This window comes from Alternaria infectoria (assembly GCF_024043175.1).
Source record: "Alternaria infectoria strain BMP 0036 chromosome Unknown scaffold_20, whole genome shotgun sequence".
Classification (NCBI taxonomy): domain Eukaryota; kingdom Fungi; phylum Ascomycota; class Dothideomycetes; order Pleosporales; family Pleosporaceae; genus Alternaria; species Alternaria infectoria.
The window spans coordinates 120,337-134,944 of NW_026250709.1; the positions used below are offsets into that span (position 1 = coordinate 120,337).

The following is a 14,608-nucleotide window of genomic DNA, read 5'->3' on the forward strand; positions in this document are numbered from 1 at the left end:
TCATCGATCGCAACCCGCCGTCCTCAACAACACCCTCCCAAATCCTCCCCATGACATAACATACACCTAGTCGGACCGAGAAGACCCTAGATGTTCCACCAATCCACCCCATCCCGCCAATCCAGTCACATCGGAATCTTAACCGAGACACTAGCTCAACAATTCGCTCGCTTGACCATGTTTGAATCCTTTAGCAAAGCAACCCCAGTTCCCTTTACGCAAATCGTGGGGTAGCACACCATCATTTTGATGTCGCGCGTGTGTTGAGATCCTGATAATTCGTACGAGGCTGTTCGCCAAGTGTTGACGTCTGCACTTTGCAGCGAGGCGTTCGTGTTCCTGCGGCTTTTGGATGCAGTTGGGAAGGGTTTACTTGATCGGGATCGAGGATCGTCGTGGTCTGGAGCTGTTTCTCCGATGTTCTCCGGTCGTTGAGTCTATGGTTGTCGAGTGCGATATTGTGGTGCAACCTCGGTGGTGATCAACTTTAGCAGGAGCTCTGCGTATCCAGTAATTCAGATCCATTGGAACAGCTATCGCAACCTCTTCGAACTCAAGATCCGTTTTACACTTTCAGGTCTGAGTAGCTCTTTCGAAACGCCAGACCTCGCTCTCCCCATCTTCGCCATGGAAGAATCTATACGCACGCCTGCCTCTTACGCAACGGACGTTGGCATTCACGTCATGGGAAGATCTACAGCTCTATCAACGTCCTTCGCGTTGAGTCCATCCGTCAACGAGAACATGTTCACTGGAAGCATCGCATCGTGTGATGATACATCGTTCCTTCCGTTCCCAGCGACGAGCCCACATCCATCCCGCTTCCCCGTAAATGCTCCGGCTCGGCTCGCCGCAACCAAATACCTCGACTACAGCAATTGCAACGGCAAAAACCGGTGTGCAATGGCATGCTCGCGATAAGCAGAAATCTCTCATGAACATGGACGGGGTGTCATATTGCACTGACAGCATGAGACTGGGCGATAACGACGAAATACGTGACGAAGCTGATGAGCCACATAGTCATTCTACGCATGAATAGTTGTCTAGCTAACGAAGAAGACAACAACACTGATTCCAGACCAGTAAGCAATCAGCTCTCTGAATGTATGATGTAGCTCATTGGTACATCCATCGAAGGGCGTGATGAGTGATATGACGATAACGATTTCTATCACACTCGGCGCAACGTCATCTACTGTCAGCATGCCACCCACGCGATTGAAAGGCTTATGCCGGTACACAGACCTAGTACCCTGGCCGGGGAAGCGGCTGCGGTGCATGCATCACCATTGAGGCCCGCTTAGACACTCGCCCATCTAGGAAACTCACGATACCCCCATCTCACCGGCTCCCACGCCGTCGTGCGTTGTGGAAAGTCGCGCGACGATATATTATCCCCCTCCGTCTAGATCCGACCATGCCCTTCACAAAGCGCAGATCACATGCAGAAGTCAACATGCATATTCCTCGCACCTGCCACCAACCCTCCCTTCGCAACCAGGAACGTGCATCTCCCACGACTACGCGTCCCGGAAAGTTCCTTTTCTTTTTCTCGTTGGAAAGCGCGTTAGACGGGACGCGGCGGGTGACGAGCGATGACGACGATGGAAGTCGTCATGTTGGGGCGTGGGTGGTGCCGAGATGAGACCGTACCGTTTTGTGCAGATCGTGGGTTTACAGGGGACCTTTTGTGACAAGGGGGCGAGCATCGTGTTTGGAGGGCTCCAGTGTGGTGGTAGTGGTTTGTAATGGGGTGTAGTAAAGTGATGTACTCAGTGAGCTGAGCGTGTAAGAGGATAGTGCACTCAACGTCATGCGAGTCTGCTTTTGAACGGTGGTTTTATTGTGATTTCTTTGACTTGATGAGAAGGCGCTCTCACGACTATGTTCCTGAATCTATTTGCAATTGTGCATGAGTAGGCATATCATCTAATCTCATTTCCATCGTCTCACATATCTATCTAGCAGGTGGTGTTGCCAGTCTGGGTCAACAAGCCAAGGTTCCACGGCAGCGCGTTGTAGCTCCCGGTCGCCTGAGGATCGATACCCTGGTACAAGAACCTCATACCACACGGCTTGATCGAGAGGGTTTGGTCAACCTGGGACCTAATCAACTCTCCATGGCTGATACTGTCCGACCACCTGTTTCCATTGGCAAACTCAACATTCGCCTCACCCATGAAGGGGTTCTGCTGGGTAGCGGCAAGCGGCTTCCACTCGTCGGCTTCCAGCGAGGAAGACGTCCAGGAGCGGAAGTAACGTAGGCCACCGGGGGAATCTCCTTGACCGATGCACTCGACAAGTAGGAGGTAGGTGCTGTTGTCGACGCGGTACACGGTGGCTGCTTCGAAGAGGTCGTTCTTGTTGGGCTCTGAGAGGGTGATGACAGGCTCGCTCATTCCAGCGGGGAATTGGGCAACGGTCGTTTGGCTACGGTAGAGGCGGCCGTTGTCATCGTGGGAGAAGAGATGGCAGTTGGCTTCGTCGCATACGACCCACATGTCGACCCAGTAGCCTTGCTGAGGGGTGAGAAGGCCCTCTGCAATGAGAGCGGGAGTGCCGTTGGGGTAGAAGACCTCCGGAGCAGACCAGCCCGCAGGGTTGGAGATGTCTGGGTTGGTGCTGTATGCCGCATTGCCGTTCTGGTAGACGAGGTACCAGAGCTTTTGGGGAGCGAAGTAGACTGCGAAGTGTTAGCTGGGGACTCTTTCTACTCCATCCTGGTATGTATGGATTTGGAAGATTGCTTTACTTACAAACTTCAGGTGCAGCCCTGTAGCCGGTACCGATGGCGCTCTGGTCGAGATAGTAGAATGGCGCCTCTTGTGCCTTATCGAAGTCGGTGAAGTTGAAGTACATCAGGTTGTAGCCCTCCTCTTTTGCTGTGCTGGCAAAGACGTGGTATACGCCCTCATACTCGATGATTGAGGGATCTTTGATACCAGCGAGGTTGCGACCATCGTTCTTGGGCCTGACTAGGATGTCGCTAGATGTCCAGCTGAAAGTGCTGGGAAGACCTCCATTCTGCCTGGCAGCCAACGAACGGTGAGGGACTGTTCGAGCTAATGCTGTGGCTACGAGAGCAGCGCCGGCGAGGAGGATGGAACGCATTGTGGTGGATGATGCTCGATAACAGTGACTACCACATTTCTGCTGCGGACTACTCGTTCTTATATAGTCGTTTCTTACCTGGTTCCACCAAGCCCGTCGTGTGGAGCCGAAAGCTGGGGAAAATCTTCATTGACCGGGGTTGGTAGACAATGCAATCTATCTGGGGTAACGGCCATCTTGGTTTTTCCGTCTACCTTTCCTTAACCATTCGTTCGTGCCTGTTCGTGATGGGCACTAGCATCTGTTTTAGGCTGTTTGCCTAGTGCGTATATGTAAACAAGCAGATCGGCCATGTCTTTCTCGACCCGTACCGTCGATTCGTCATTTACATCCTGGAGCGTGCTCCGAGCGAAGCAATATGAGGTGGCAACGCTGTATTTCTTTTACACTAACTAAATGGTGGCTGCAATCATCGAATCTCGCAGAGTCGCCTTTGAAATCTTGGGCCACCGGGTCGATCATGGCATCCGGAGACAGATAGGTTTTCGGCGAAGGTCCGATCACGTGGCCATAGAGCCGCAGTTCATCCGGTGGTTAACAATAGCTTGTCGTCTTGTCGTCTTGATGCCAGATGTCAATAATTCCGCCTACCACAACGCAGCTTCGGTGAAGAGCACAGGCAAAATCGAGCTAAAGTCGTAAACGCCTCCTCGTGAGCGATGCGTTCGTGTAGGAACGACCGTGACCGGATCCAAGAAGCTTGGAGGCAGGCGGGGGCAACGCCATGCCTAATCCGTTTCGCTATGTCGCGTCGCTTGCACGTGCATCTCCTTTTCGCGATAGCAATCCGAAATTCAGTACTCTCTGCGATGCCGACCACCCGACTTTCTAGTCCAGTTATGAAGCCGTAATTACGTGCTACAATTTCCGAACGCATCAACATTCAGCAGCGAGGAGCAACGCGTTGCCTCTCGTGAACATCAAGGAAAAGCCGTAGCAAAAGCCTGTTTGAATGACTTTTGCGAATTCATATCTGAACACAAGATCACGACCGTCGTTACCATGTCGGCCGAAACAGCTACATCGCAGAGCGCAAGCGCAGCCTCTAGTTACGACCGCGATGCAATAATAGCAAGCATCACCCGATACTACAAACTCCTTTCAAAGACAGTATCGATCAAACCGGCAGACATCGGATACGCTCGAAAAGGAGGGCGCTCCGATAAGAGCATTCCGCTTTCGAAGCTCCGTCGACTCGGTTTCAACGATCGAATGATCGACTTCATCCGCCACGTACCATTTTGTCACAGCAACGATAGGCCCGTCTTCCCAGACACAACCACACTGAATTATTACCCGCATCTTTTTTACTATCCCGAGGAAGATTACAAGCTCGAAGATGCTCACATGACGGAAATGTGGCCGTATGAAGATTCAAGGATACCCGAGGGTATCATTCCACTGTCGGTTCCTCTGGAGGGAAGCTCTCTGGGAACGTGGTGGATGCTGGATACCAACAATGGTAAGTAATATGATGACGAGAAAGACAAGACAATCGGCATGAGTCCTAGTCTGCAGTTTCGCTTCGTTTTTGACTCAACGTTTCATCTTAGGCGAATTGACTGCTCGTGGCCCGTACCTTATGAGACCATTCGAGGAAGTCCCAGAAGACGAAGAATGGCGTTCGTCTCGCCCCGTGCCTGCGGTCGCCTATTTCGACGGCTTGTGTCAAGATCTGATATCGCTTCAGATGATACCCTTGCCACACCCTTCTGATCACTGGATGATATGGGAAGCTCGAGATGACAAGATATACGCCTCCGATACCTTCATGTCATGGGCAAAAGTGAGTTTACACGATTCTACTATACACTTCGTCTCTCCCCACATCCCCTCGCTTGTCGTATTCTCACCGAATTCCTACGAGACTGGATGGATTAACGCGATACCAGGAAGCTAGGGCTATTTATCGACAATGCCACTGGCCCGATTTGCGCTACTTCCAGCGCGCAAAGTGCCGAAGGCTTCTACTTGAGTTTTGGGCAAGATATGATGCACATCAAGAGGAGTTTTACAAGGAGAGGAAACGGCAACAGCAATTGGCGTCCGGAGAAGAGCCTGTAGAAAGAGTGCCGACGCCACCAGTTTCAAAACCAGAGAGCCCGCCCAGGAAAGCGCCGTGGGGGACAGAAAGTATTGAGGTACAGACAGATTTAGATGGGATGTTTGTTAGTACTACGTTAAAGATGTAAGGTCACCTAAACAGTGGTGTACCTGTAATTGGCAACGAGAGACCACCACCCACCCAGCACGGAAGAGAAAAAAGTGCAGATTGAGTCGGATGGGACGTTCATTACTACTACGTTCAAGATGTAAGATAGCCAAGAGGTCTTGCATCTCATACTAGCAACGAGCGAGCCCTCCACCTCCTCCCCTCCTCCCCTCCTCCGCCCCGCCGCCTCCCCCACCCACCCTTAGAGACTATAGTCCCGCAGACTGAGTCGGACGGCATGTTTGTGAATACAACGTTGAGGATGTAGCATTAGGTAGCGGTCGTGTACCTCTACTAAGCAACGAGCGACCTCCACCACCTCCCCGCCGCCTCCCCCGCCCGCCCTAGTGTAGGTGTCTGACTAGCAAAACCTTCAAAATTCCATACCTATCGAACTTTCATCATGCGCTTCCCGGCGCGGGTATATATACGTAAAACTCCTCACAAAGCCCTCCGTCCCACCCCATCCAAAACCAAAATAAAAGAGAGAAACAAGACCAAAAAACTTATACCACCACCACCCATCCACCCATCCACCTCAACTCTCCGCCTTCATACACCCACAACAACTACAAGTCCACCACTCCCTCTCCATAAAAGTCCCACAAACCAAACAATTCCAACCCAACCTCCCCCTCGCAGGTTCAAACGGCGTCGTCACCTCCCCTCCCCGCTTTGACCTCAGATCCGTTCTAGGGGGCGGCCGGGGCAAGTTGGGTATGGAGGAAGAAGAGGAGGAGGAAGAGGCGAAGCGACGGTGCTCGGGGATGGGTTGGGGTGGTTGTTCGGTGGTGCAGATGGAGCAGGCGAGGTGGGCGAGGGGGTTGTCGAGGGTGCAGGTGGGGCAGGACCAGTGGTCGGGGGGAGGGATGTGTGGGGTTTGTTGGGGCTGGGATGGAGGGAGGGGTTGAGGTTGCGGAGGAAGATCAGGTGTTGATGAGGGTAGGGGTGTTGGGGGGAGACTCTTGTTTCGTCGTTGGTCCTCGCCGTGGGGATGGGGGTTTGATGGTGTTCGTGAGGAAGAAGAGGACGTAGGATTCGAAGGCCGTGACGACGATTGGGTGACGAGTCGGGATATGGGTCTTTCTTGTGGTGTTTGTGCCATGCTGCGTATAGGCCGAGCTTTCTTCGACGCTTCATTCTCTGGGTGTTCGGGCATGTAATAGCCCCCCTTCCCGTTAGATTTCCAACCCGAGTCGCGTTCGTCATTAAGTTGGACACCATTTTCATCATAGTACCCTCCTGGCTGTGTAGTGCTACTTCCTGGCGGACGGGGAGGTTGAGCAGGGTAATTGTCGACGGACAACCCGTTCTCTGGATCCCAGGCTAGACCACCGTTTCCTGTTGGCGCACCTAACCTCTGCATTTCCTCTTGGTACATGAGATCTTGCAGGGCTTGCGCGATGGCCCAGTCATTTGCGTCATCTTGTTCTGCAGTCGTTCGGAATCCATTTTGGGCTTGCTGGTCGACCAACGTTCCTGCGTTTGCAGTCCCGCTCGCGCAGCCGTCGGTGATGCTGATTCTACGTGACGCTGCATCGGCGATGACCTTGCGCATATCGACGCCGCGTTGTACAGGGCGTGATCCGCCTAAGCGATGTCCTCCGTTACTGGGTTTAGATGCGGCGTGTCGCTTTTCAGCGGCCTTCCTGGCATTGCGGCGCATCTCATCAAGTGGGACTCGTTGGCCACCTAGTTTCTTGCCCTGTCCTAGGAAGCCTTCGCCAGTGTAGCCTTTCATGAGAAGGGTCTGATGTTCGTCGCGGAGCTCATTCCAGAGGTTGTGGAAGTTGCCGTCGTGGGGGCCAAACACGATGTGGCAAAGTTCGTGTAGTAATGTGTCCATGATTTCTTCAAAGGGTAGAAATTGCCTGGCATCATAGTGATACCTCATGCGCACGAGAATCCTTTCTGTGCGATTGACATTAAGACCTTGAAAGTTAGAACCTTTCCGTCATCATGACTTTTGCTTTCTTACCTAGTAGTCGAGCCGATTCGGGTAGGAACTCGCACAGTGTTCTGACTTTCCAGCCGCGCTTCCTCATAATCGGCTTCACCATGGAAGCTGCCTTGCGAAGCATGTGCAACGCCTCTTTCTCCCTAGGCAGATGCTTCAGATGCTCGTAGGCATCGAAATGTGCGTCGATCTCTTTCATGGTTGGGTTGTGTGAGAGGATACGTGCGCGTTGCGTGGTAGATCAACTTGGTGTAGTTGCGAGTTGCAGTAAATGACTCAGTGGATCGGATATACGCGTGGCCAACTTTGCACAGAAGATATAGGAACCTGGTGGCAGAGCCGTGAAGGAAAGTGAAAAGTAAAGAAAGATTGAAGAAAGAGGCGAAGGACGAGGCCAGCCACGTAAGCACTTCACGCGGCCTTTGCTGCTTGACGATGGCAAGGCCAGGTCGTTGATTAAACGACTTCACTCAGACAAAGTGATAACTCGCTGCTATTGTAAACAAGGTAAAGGGCGATCGTCTGCAGGGTCAGCAAGCGCGCATATTTTGTGGGAAGATCTGATGCTAATGTTAGACTTGACCGAGAGAGTGGCGCAACAGCTCAGAGGCCGGTTGTGCCTCTCACGTGCGACCGTGTGCGGATCCCGTTCCGCGAGTCAGTGCCTGACGTAGTGGACTGGCGGAGTCGTCACACTCAGCTGTCAAAGACTTTGAACCTGGAAGCATCGCCCGCTGTCAAGTGGTATGTAACATTGATATATCGTTCCTCTGTAAGACATGTCAAACGACGACCAGCAGATTCTGGGCGTGGTGAGTAAGACAACGGACTTTGACTCTGCGCCTCGCTGACGTGGGTGAAGCTCTCAGAGTACACGAAAGACGTCCGCAACTTCACGGGATCGATATGGGACGCCACTGATGCGCATTTTGCGCATGTCGCCGGATACATTAAGAAGAGCCTCCCTGAAGGATGGCTGCCAGAACGCGCTCGACCGCGCCCGCCACCGCCGCCCCCGCATCCCATCACCGGTGCCTACCTGCATCGCCTGCAAGACTGGGTGTCGCGAAATCGGGCTCTGACGGCAGCCATCGTCGCCTTTGTCGGCACTGGGAGTTTCCTAGTATGGAGAGAACAGAAGAAATACAACCGCAAGCGAAGAGTACGGCGAGCGAGCAATGGGGCAAGAACGGAGGTCGTTGGTGAGTGCTTGAGGAAGGCGCGAGGCAGTGGCTCTGACTAACAACGACAGTTCTTGCCGGTCCACCTAACTCGCCCATCGTCCGATCGCTAGCCCTTGACCTCGAACGACGCGGCTTCATTGTATACATTGTGTGCTCTACCATGGACGAAGAGCAGCAGGTACTCAGCGAATCAAGAGCAGACGTGCGGCCGCTGCACTTGGATGTTGTGGACACGATGGGCACAAAACAGGCCATTCAGAACTTCAACGAGCTCCTTGTGAAACCGCACGTCGCTGTCCCGGGGACGAGCCCGCACAACCTCAATCTTAGCGGTGTCATACTGGTGCCAGACCTCATCTACCCTACCGGGCCTGTAGAGACGGTGACCCCCGAGCTTTGGTCGGACGCGCTGAATGCCAAAGTGCTCAACACCATCGCCGTGACCCAAGCGCTGCTGCCGACAGTCTGTGAGTTCAAATCCAGGGTCCTAATGCTTACGCCCAGCATCATTGCGTCACTACGGCCGCCATTTCATAGCGTAGAGACTGCGATCGTGAGCGCACTCGAGGGGTTCCTGGCATCACTCAGGGCGGAACTGGGAACCCTTGGCATTGAAGTTTTGCAATTTCATCTGGGAACTTTCGATCTCACAAACGTGGGTCCGAAACATCATCTGCAGACCAGAGGGCTTGGGAGCCCACACGCTTGGCCAGCAACTACCAGAGCGCTGTATGCCAACAACTTCGAAGCGCAAACGCGTGTCGCGCAGAACCGGGGGTTGTTAAATCACAGCGGCTCAAGTCTTCGGGAATTGCACAACGGCGTATTCGATGCACTCACGCAGAAGCGGCCAAGGAAGGTATGGCGCGTCGGGCGTGGTAGTGTGACATACGATCTGGTGGGCAATTGGGTGCCGGCTGGGATTGTTGGGTGGATGATGGGGTTAAAACGTGTGTCCCTGGACACAGCGTCCGAGCCGAAGCTAGAGGATAGCGTGCAACTGCAGTCGTGGGAGAGGATCGATGCGATCGCCTAGACGATGGACCCCAGAACCTAGACAACAACTCGACGATGTGGAGAATCACTAAGATGATCACGATGCGCAACGTCATAGACGGACTGTGCCTGCGGGAGTGCGTGGCATCGGCGTGACCTGAAGATCGCGCCCGGCGCTGAAAGATCACGAGATTGAGATGGTGTATTGGCCCAAGGACGGGCACGCAGGGCGAGCGTAGTGGCAGATGGCATCACGTAAAAGACCCTGAGCCCCTTGCCGGCACGGGTCTCAGCGAGTGTTCCCTGCATGGTTAGATTTGCAGGCACGCAGAGAATCCAGTCGACGAGCGGTATATAGTCACGGCGATATAGGCAGAAACAGCACGCTCTTGACGTGAAGCGTTGCAGGAACAGTGGTTCGCAGGACGGGCAGCAGTTAAATGAGCAAAAGTCTGGAACATGTTCCGCTCCACAAGTGCCATGAGCAAATGAAGTGACGCGAAGCATGTGCCACCCTATTGACGGCCAGCGCCCGAAACGGAGGCAGGCCGAGAGGGGAATACGGATGGCGTGCGGATAGACTAGTGAAACGGCACTGGGGGAGGTATGTAATGGAGGCAGCTGGAGGCGATGGTGTACACGATAGCAAGTGGGTGAAGGAAATGAGAGTTTGGTAGCTGGGAGCATGGAGATGTGAAAAGCAATGGCATTGTCAGCGCGCGAGAGATGAGTGTGCATGCGTGCATCGAGTGGCTGCGTGTCAGGGCGACGGCGCGGTGGGTCAACGTCGTCGCGATGCAGGGCCGACTGGTGGTAGCGGACCCTATTGGCGAGCAGGGAGCATCCCCGGCCCACCTGAAGTTTCAGGAGGTGTAGGTTTAGCTATTCTTGCACGCGAGGCAGCATAGAACATCGCGACGCCCCAGACACTGCTCAGGGCCTGCAGTCCATCACTGATCTCTCGACGCTTGCTGTCGTATCCGCTCCTTCGCGCTGCTTTCATTCTCCATGGTGCCGATTGCATCCACGCCCTCCCAAAATACCCCCCATAGCACCCACCGCTCTTATCACGGCTGCTTTTCCCGCACGCGCTGCTCAGCCCCGTGTCTCCCGCATTCATCCCTCCAGGCGGCTTCGACGGCTTCTTTTGCCCGGTCGCGCGCATGACGGCCCAGCGTCATCAATCTTCCGCCGCACATTCCATGAACCACTAGCCCGCCTGCCACTTCCTTCACCATGGCAAACCGCACCCAACGCCCGGGCGGCCTCGACTTCCGCTCCCAGTCCTTCGACCCTCCCACCACCGCCAGCTCGCTCACCTCCAACCACCTCGGCCTCGGAAACCTCGCCAGCGCCAGCATGAGCAATCTGTCCCTCGGCTCCGACCTGCCCAGCCCGCGCACCGGCGAAGCGCCGCCCGCCCTCTCCCCTCTGGATGCCCTCGCCCTCCAGGGCCGCCTGCTCGCGAAGCGCTTCGAGCAGCAGGACAAGACGGGCCGCCGCCTCAGTCGCCTCGCGCCCCTCACCATCCAGAATGAATTCGGCAACCGCGGCGGCTACTTCTCGTCGCTCTCCAACTCGACCGTCAACTCGCCCAACGAAGATGCAGGCCCCGTCCGCTCCCCGCGCCCCGAGGCCTCGCCCCGCCAGGAGATATCGTCGGACAAGCGACACCAGTCCTACTACCCGCAGTTTGGCATGGACGAGCCCGAGCCCCAGTACGCCATTGGGCCGCTGCAGAGCCCCATGGCCACCATCGCCGAAGCCAGTCCTGCGACGCCTCCCCAGAGCTACTTCGACATCCCCAGGTCGCGCTCCCCCGATTCGGTAGAGCCACACATCGGACTGCGCGAGGCCACGCCCGTCAGTCCCCATCTCCCGGCCGCTCCTACCTCCCACATGTTCCTCAGCCCGCAGAGGAAGCGCTCTGGCGACTCGCAGCATTCCCAGCACTCGCAACAATCGCAGCCCCGCTCGGCACCTCGCTCCAACCTGCTCCCACCGCGCTCATCCAGCTCCCTGCACTCGAACCGCTCACCGAGCATCCGCTCCGCCGCTGGCACATACGACGATGTCGAGGACATGTCCCTCAGCGGGTCCTACGACTCCCTGCACCAAACGCGCAACCTGTCTCCCAGCTCCAGCCTGTCGAGAGCTCAGTCTCCCTTCACGCCTGCCACTGGTCCTACCATGATTCCCCGATCACCGTCAGCTGCGTCCAACTACTCGGTCGACGGCGGCAGTCTCCCGCGCCCCGCCTACAACTTCTCGAGACCCAACTTCTCACGCCCCACAAGCCGGCAGAGCGTGCGTCCGTCATTAGACGTAAGGTCAGATGCTGGACCCTCGCGACAGCCGTCTGAGGAGAGCGTGAACATGAGGCCCTCCTTCGACGACCAGCTCCGTCGACAGGACTCTAACGATATCCCTACTGCTCACTACGCCAACGAGCAGGTCCACACTCCCGTCAGCATGGTAAGCGAGGACTTCCGTCGGTCCGGCGAGTTCGGCAACAACCCAGCCCCGTCCTACACCTACACCAGGTTCAACCTCCCTCGCGGCAGGGCCGTCGACCGCAAGTCTGTCGGCATTGAGGACTTTTTCAAACGCGAGATCAAATGGGACCAGCCCGGAGGCCAGCCTAACCAGACTCAGGCGCGACCTCCTTCACCCGAATCACCACCTCGTTCTTTCGACCAAACACGCCAGCAACAGCCACAAGCCAGGCGGGATGCCTCCTTCGACCACGGTACCCCGTCCCTCACATCCAGCAACAGCACTATCCGCGCGCGGACAGCCGGGTCTGTTGGGGAAGTCACAGCGCAGCAGCACTGCGACATGGGACTGGAGCTTCACGAAGCTGGTGAACTCCTGAAGTCCACCTATCACCTTCGACTCGCAGCTCGCGCTGGTCTTCCAGAAGCCATGTTCTGGTATGGCCTCGCTTGCCGTCACGGCTGGGGCATGCGTGAGAACAAGTCCGAAGCATTGCAATGGCTACGCCGCGCCGTTGACTCCGGTCAGCTGGAAGTAGCCGACGATGAGGACCAATCAAAGCACGGGCAGCCGACCGACCTCACCAAGAAGAAGCGCCACCGCGCTCAGTACGCTGTAGCCATCTACGAGCTTGGCAAATGCTACGGAAACGGCTGGGGTGCTCCTCAAGACAAGTCCCTCGCACTGCGATGCTACGAGATCGCTGGAAACTGGGGCGACGCCGATGCTCTCGTCGAAGCCGGCTACTGCTATGCCGAAGGCGTCGGCTGCAAGAAGAACATGAAGAAGGCAGCCAAGTTCTATCGCGCAGCCGAAGCCAAGGGCGTCAGCATGGTGGGCAACAGCTGGATCTACAAAGACAAATACATGGACGACGGATCTACCACCTCGGATGAGCGGTCCGTTCGCTCAGGTCGTTCCACCACCAAAGACCACTCCAAAGACAAGAAGGCCCGCGACAAAAGCAGGACTCGCACCATTTTCGGCCGCAAGAAGAGCGCGGCTGAACCTCTCCCTCCTATGGCTTGATCCCACCAACATCTCGCCTTGTACATGTGTCCACGAACCTTTCCTTTCACAATCTCTTCTCGCGCACGGCGTCTGGGTTTGAGCATACGCTTTGGAGGTCAAAACATTTTGCCTTTCGAATACCCCATATTAACGAAATCACCTTTGCCCGGCGCATAGGCTTGGCCGCTCTTACTCTTTACTTTGGCCACCCCGCGCTTCAGCGACATTACCTGTTTTGGACCACCGCCTTTTTGATCGAATATCTTCGACATGTCGATGTACCACCTACCTCTCCTTTTTCGTCTCTCCGGGTTCGGTTTTCCATTCGTTTCCTTTGTTTATACCATTGTGCGTTTGTGCGGTGTGCCCATGGGCCGCCCATTTCCTTTCCTTTTCCTTTATCTTGATTGGACTCTCGAAGAAGTTCATGTGTACGTAAAGTCTAATTTACCGGTACTGGTGTACCTGGGCTGGGCTAGGCTAGGGTTGGCAAGAAGAGGAAAGCTCTCATCTCTGACGTTGGAAGACAGTGTCATTTCTCTATCTGGGTCACGGCTGCTTTTCCATTGTTTGGCCAAGAAAAAGGGATTCGGGATTATAACTAAAGGCTGTGAATAGGTTGGGCTTTTTCCTCTGTTGATATCCCCGAGCTGTAGCTAGCTAGCAAGCAAAGTCTCTTCCTTCATACCTGATGATGGGTGTGTGGAAGGGAGGAAATTGAAAGTTGAAGATGTATAACTACGCTTGCACTTTTGGCTGGTGATTGTGTTGGTGACTTTGATACTGATACAAGTCGATAAAAGTGATGCACTGCGCACAAGCACAGCTTGGGCAGCAATCGGGCTGATAGTCGTGCCTGCTCGTTTGACCGGCGCGACTTCCGTCATCGCATCCTCATCCGACGTTTCCTTCTCCTGGGTGGGTGGGGGAGGCGGAGGGGAGGCGGAGGGGAGGAGGTGGGGTGGTGGTGGAGGTTTCTTCTCTTTCCCTGTTGTGTATGTCTGTGTAGGTATGCGGACCAGGCGAAGCTCTGAGGTGTGGCACCCACCCTTAAGAATTGAGCTTACTCAGACTGCGGTCTGGTCATGATCCGGGCTGGTCATTGAGATTGTGCTTTGGTATACGGTATGATTGCGATGGCTTTCATGTTGTTCACTGGAGTGATGTCTGGTGCATACTGGATATGCCAAACATAACAGCAATGTTTGTGTTCAAGATGGCATACGCATGTCGATCCGCATCAGCCAAGGACACAGGCTCCGCAACGAACGAGAGAGCACGTACTCGGAATGATGGTGTTTACACGTGGATTCAAGCTACGTTGTTCATGACTTCGTGTGGCAGCCCGAAAAAAGTGAAGGTAGAGTGTTTGTGGAGCGGGTGGGTGCCCGATGTCGCATCTCGGTGTTGCCGACTATTGAGTACTTGATAAGTTCTTCCACCCAAGGCATTTTGTACATCAAGCCTTGCCTTCGTCTTCAAGAAATCCATCCCAAAGTAATGTGAGGGTTCTGCACGTGGTCTTTCGTGGTCTGGGCGCGATCGATTGGCTCTCTTCGAGCTTCTGCCTCCACTTCACATCTTCTTGGTCACTGTGACAACCAGCCCTCGCTTTACACCCCATGCACACAGCTTAGC

At 54.9% G+C, this 14,608-nt stretch overlaps 3 protein-coding genes across 3 annotated transcripts; 2 read left to right on the forward strand and 1 right to left on the reverse strand.

The window, feature by feature from the left end:
- Positions 1–1,964: 1,964 nt before the first annotated feature.
- On the reverse strand, positions 1,965–3,114 carry J4E92_008954 (uncharacterized protein; the record flags this gene model as incomplete). The annotated part of the gene is made up of 2 exons (XM_051500303.1): positions 1,965–2,686; positions 2,760–3,114. The coding sequence occupies 2 exons, from the start codon at positions 3,112–3,114 to the stop codon at positions 1,965–1,967; spliced, it is 1,077 nt and encodes a 358-aa protein (XP_051349391.1).
- Positions 3,115–8,062: 4,948 nt separating this feature from the next.
- Positions 8,063–9,503, forward strand: J4E92_008955 (uncharacterized protein; the record flags this gene model as incomplete). Its single annotated transcript, XM_051500304.1, has 3 exons — positions 8,063–8,095; positions 8,146–8,485; positions 8,536–9,503. 3 exons carry the CDS (start codon positions 8,063–8,065, stop codon positions 9,501–9,503), a joined length of 1,341 nt encoding a protein of 446 aa, XP_051349392.1.
- Positions 9,504–10,699: 1,196 nt separating this feature from the next.
- J4E92_008956 (uncharacterized protein) lies at positions 10,700–12,988 on the forward strand (the record flags this gene model as incomplete). Its single annotated transcript, XM_051500305.1, has 1 exon — positions 10,700–12,988. The coding sequence occupies one exon, from the start codon at positions 10,700–10,702 to the stop codon at positions 12,986–12,988; it is 2,289 nt and encodes a 762-aa protein (XP_051349393.1).
- Between the last annotated feature and the right edge of the window lie 1,620 nt (positions 12,989–14,608).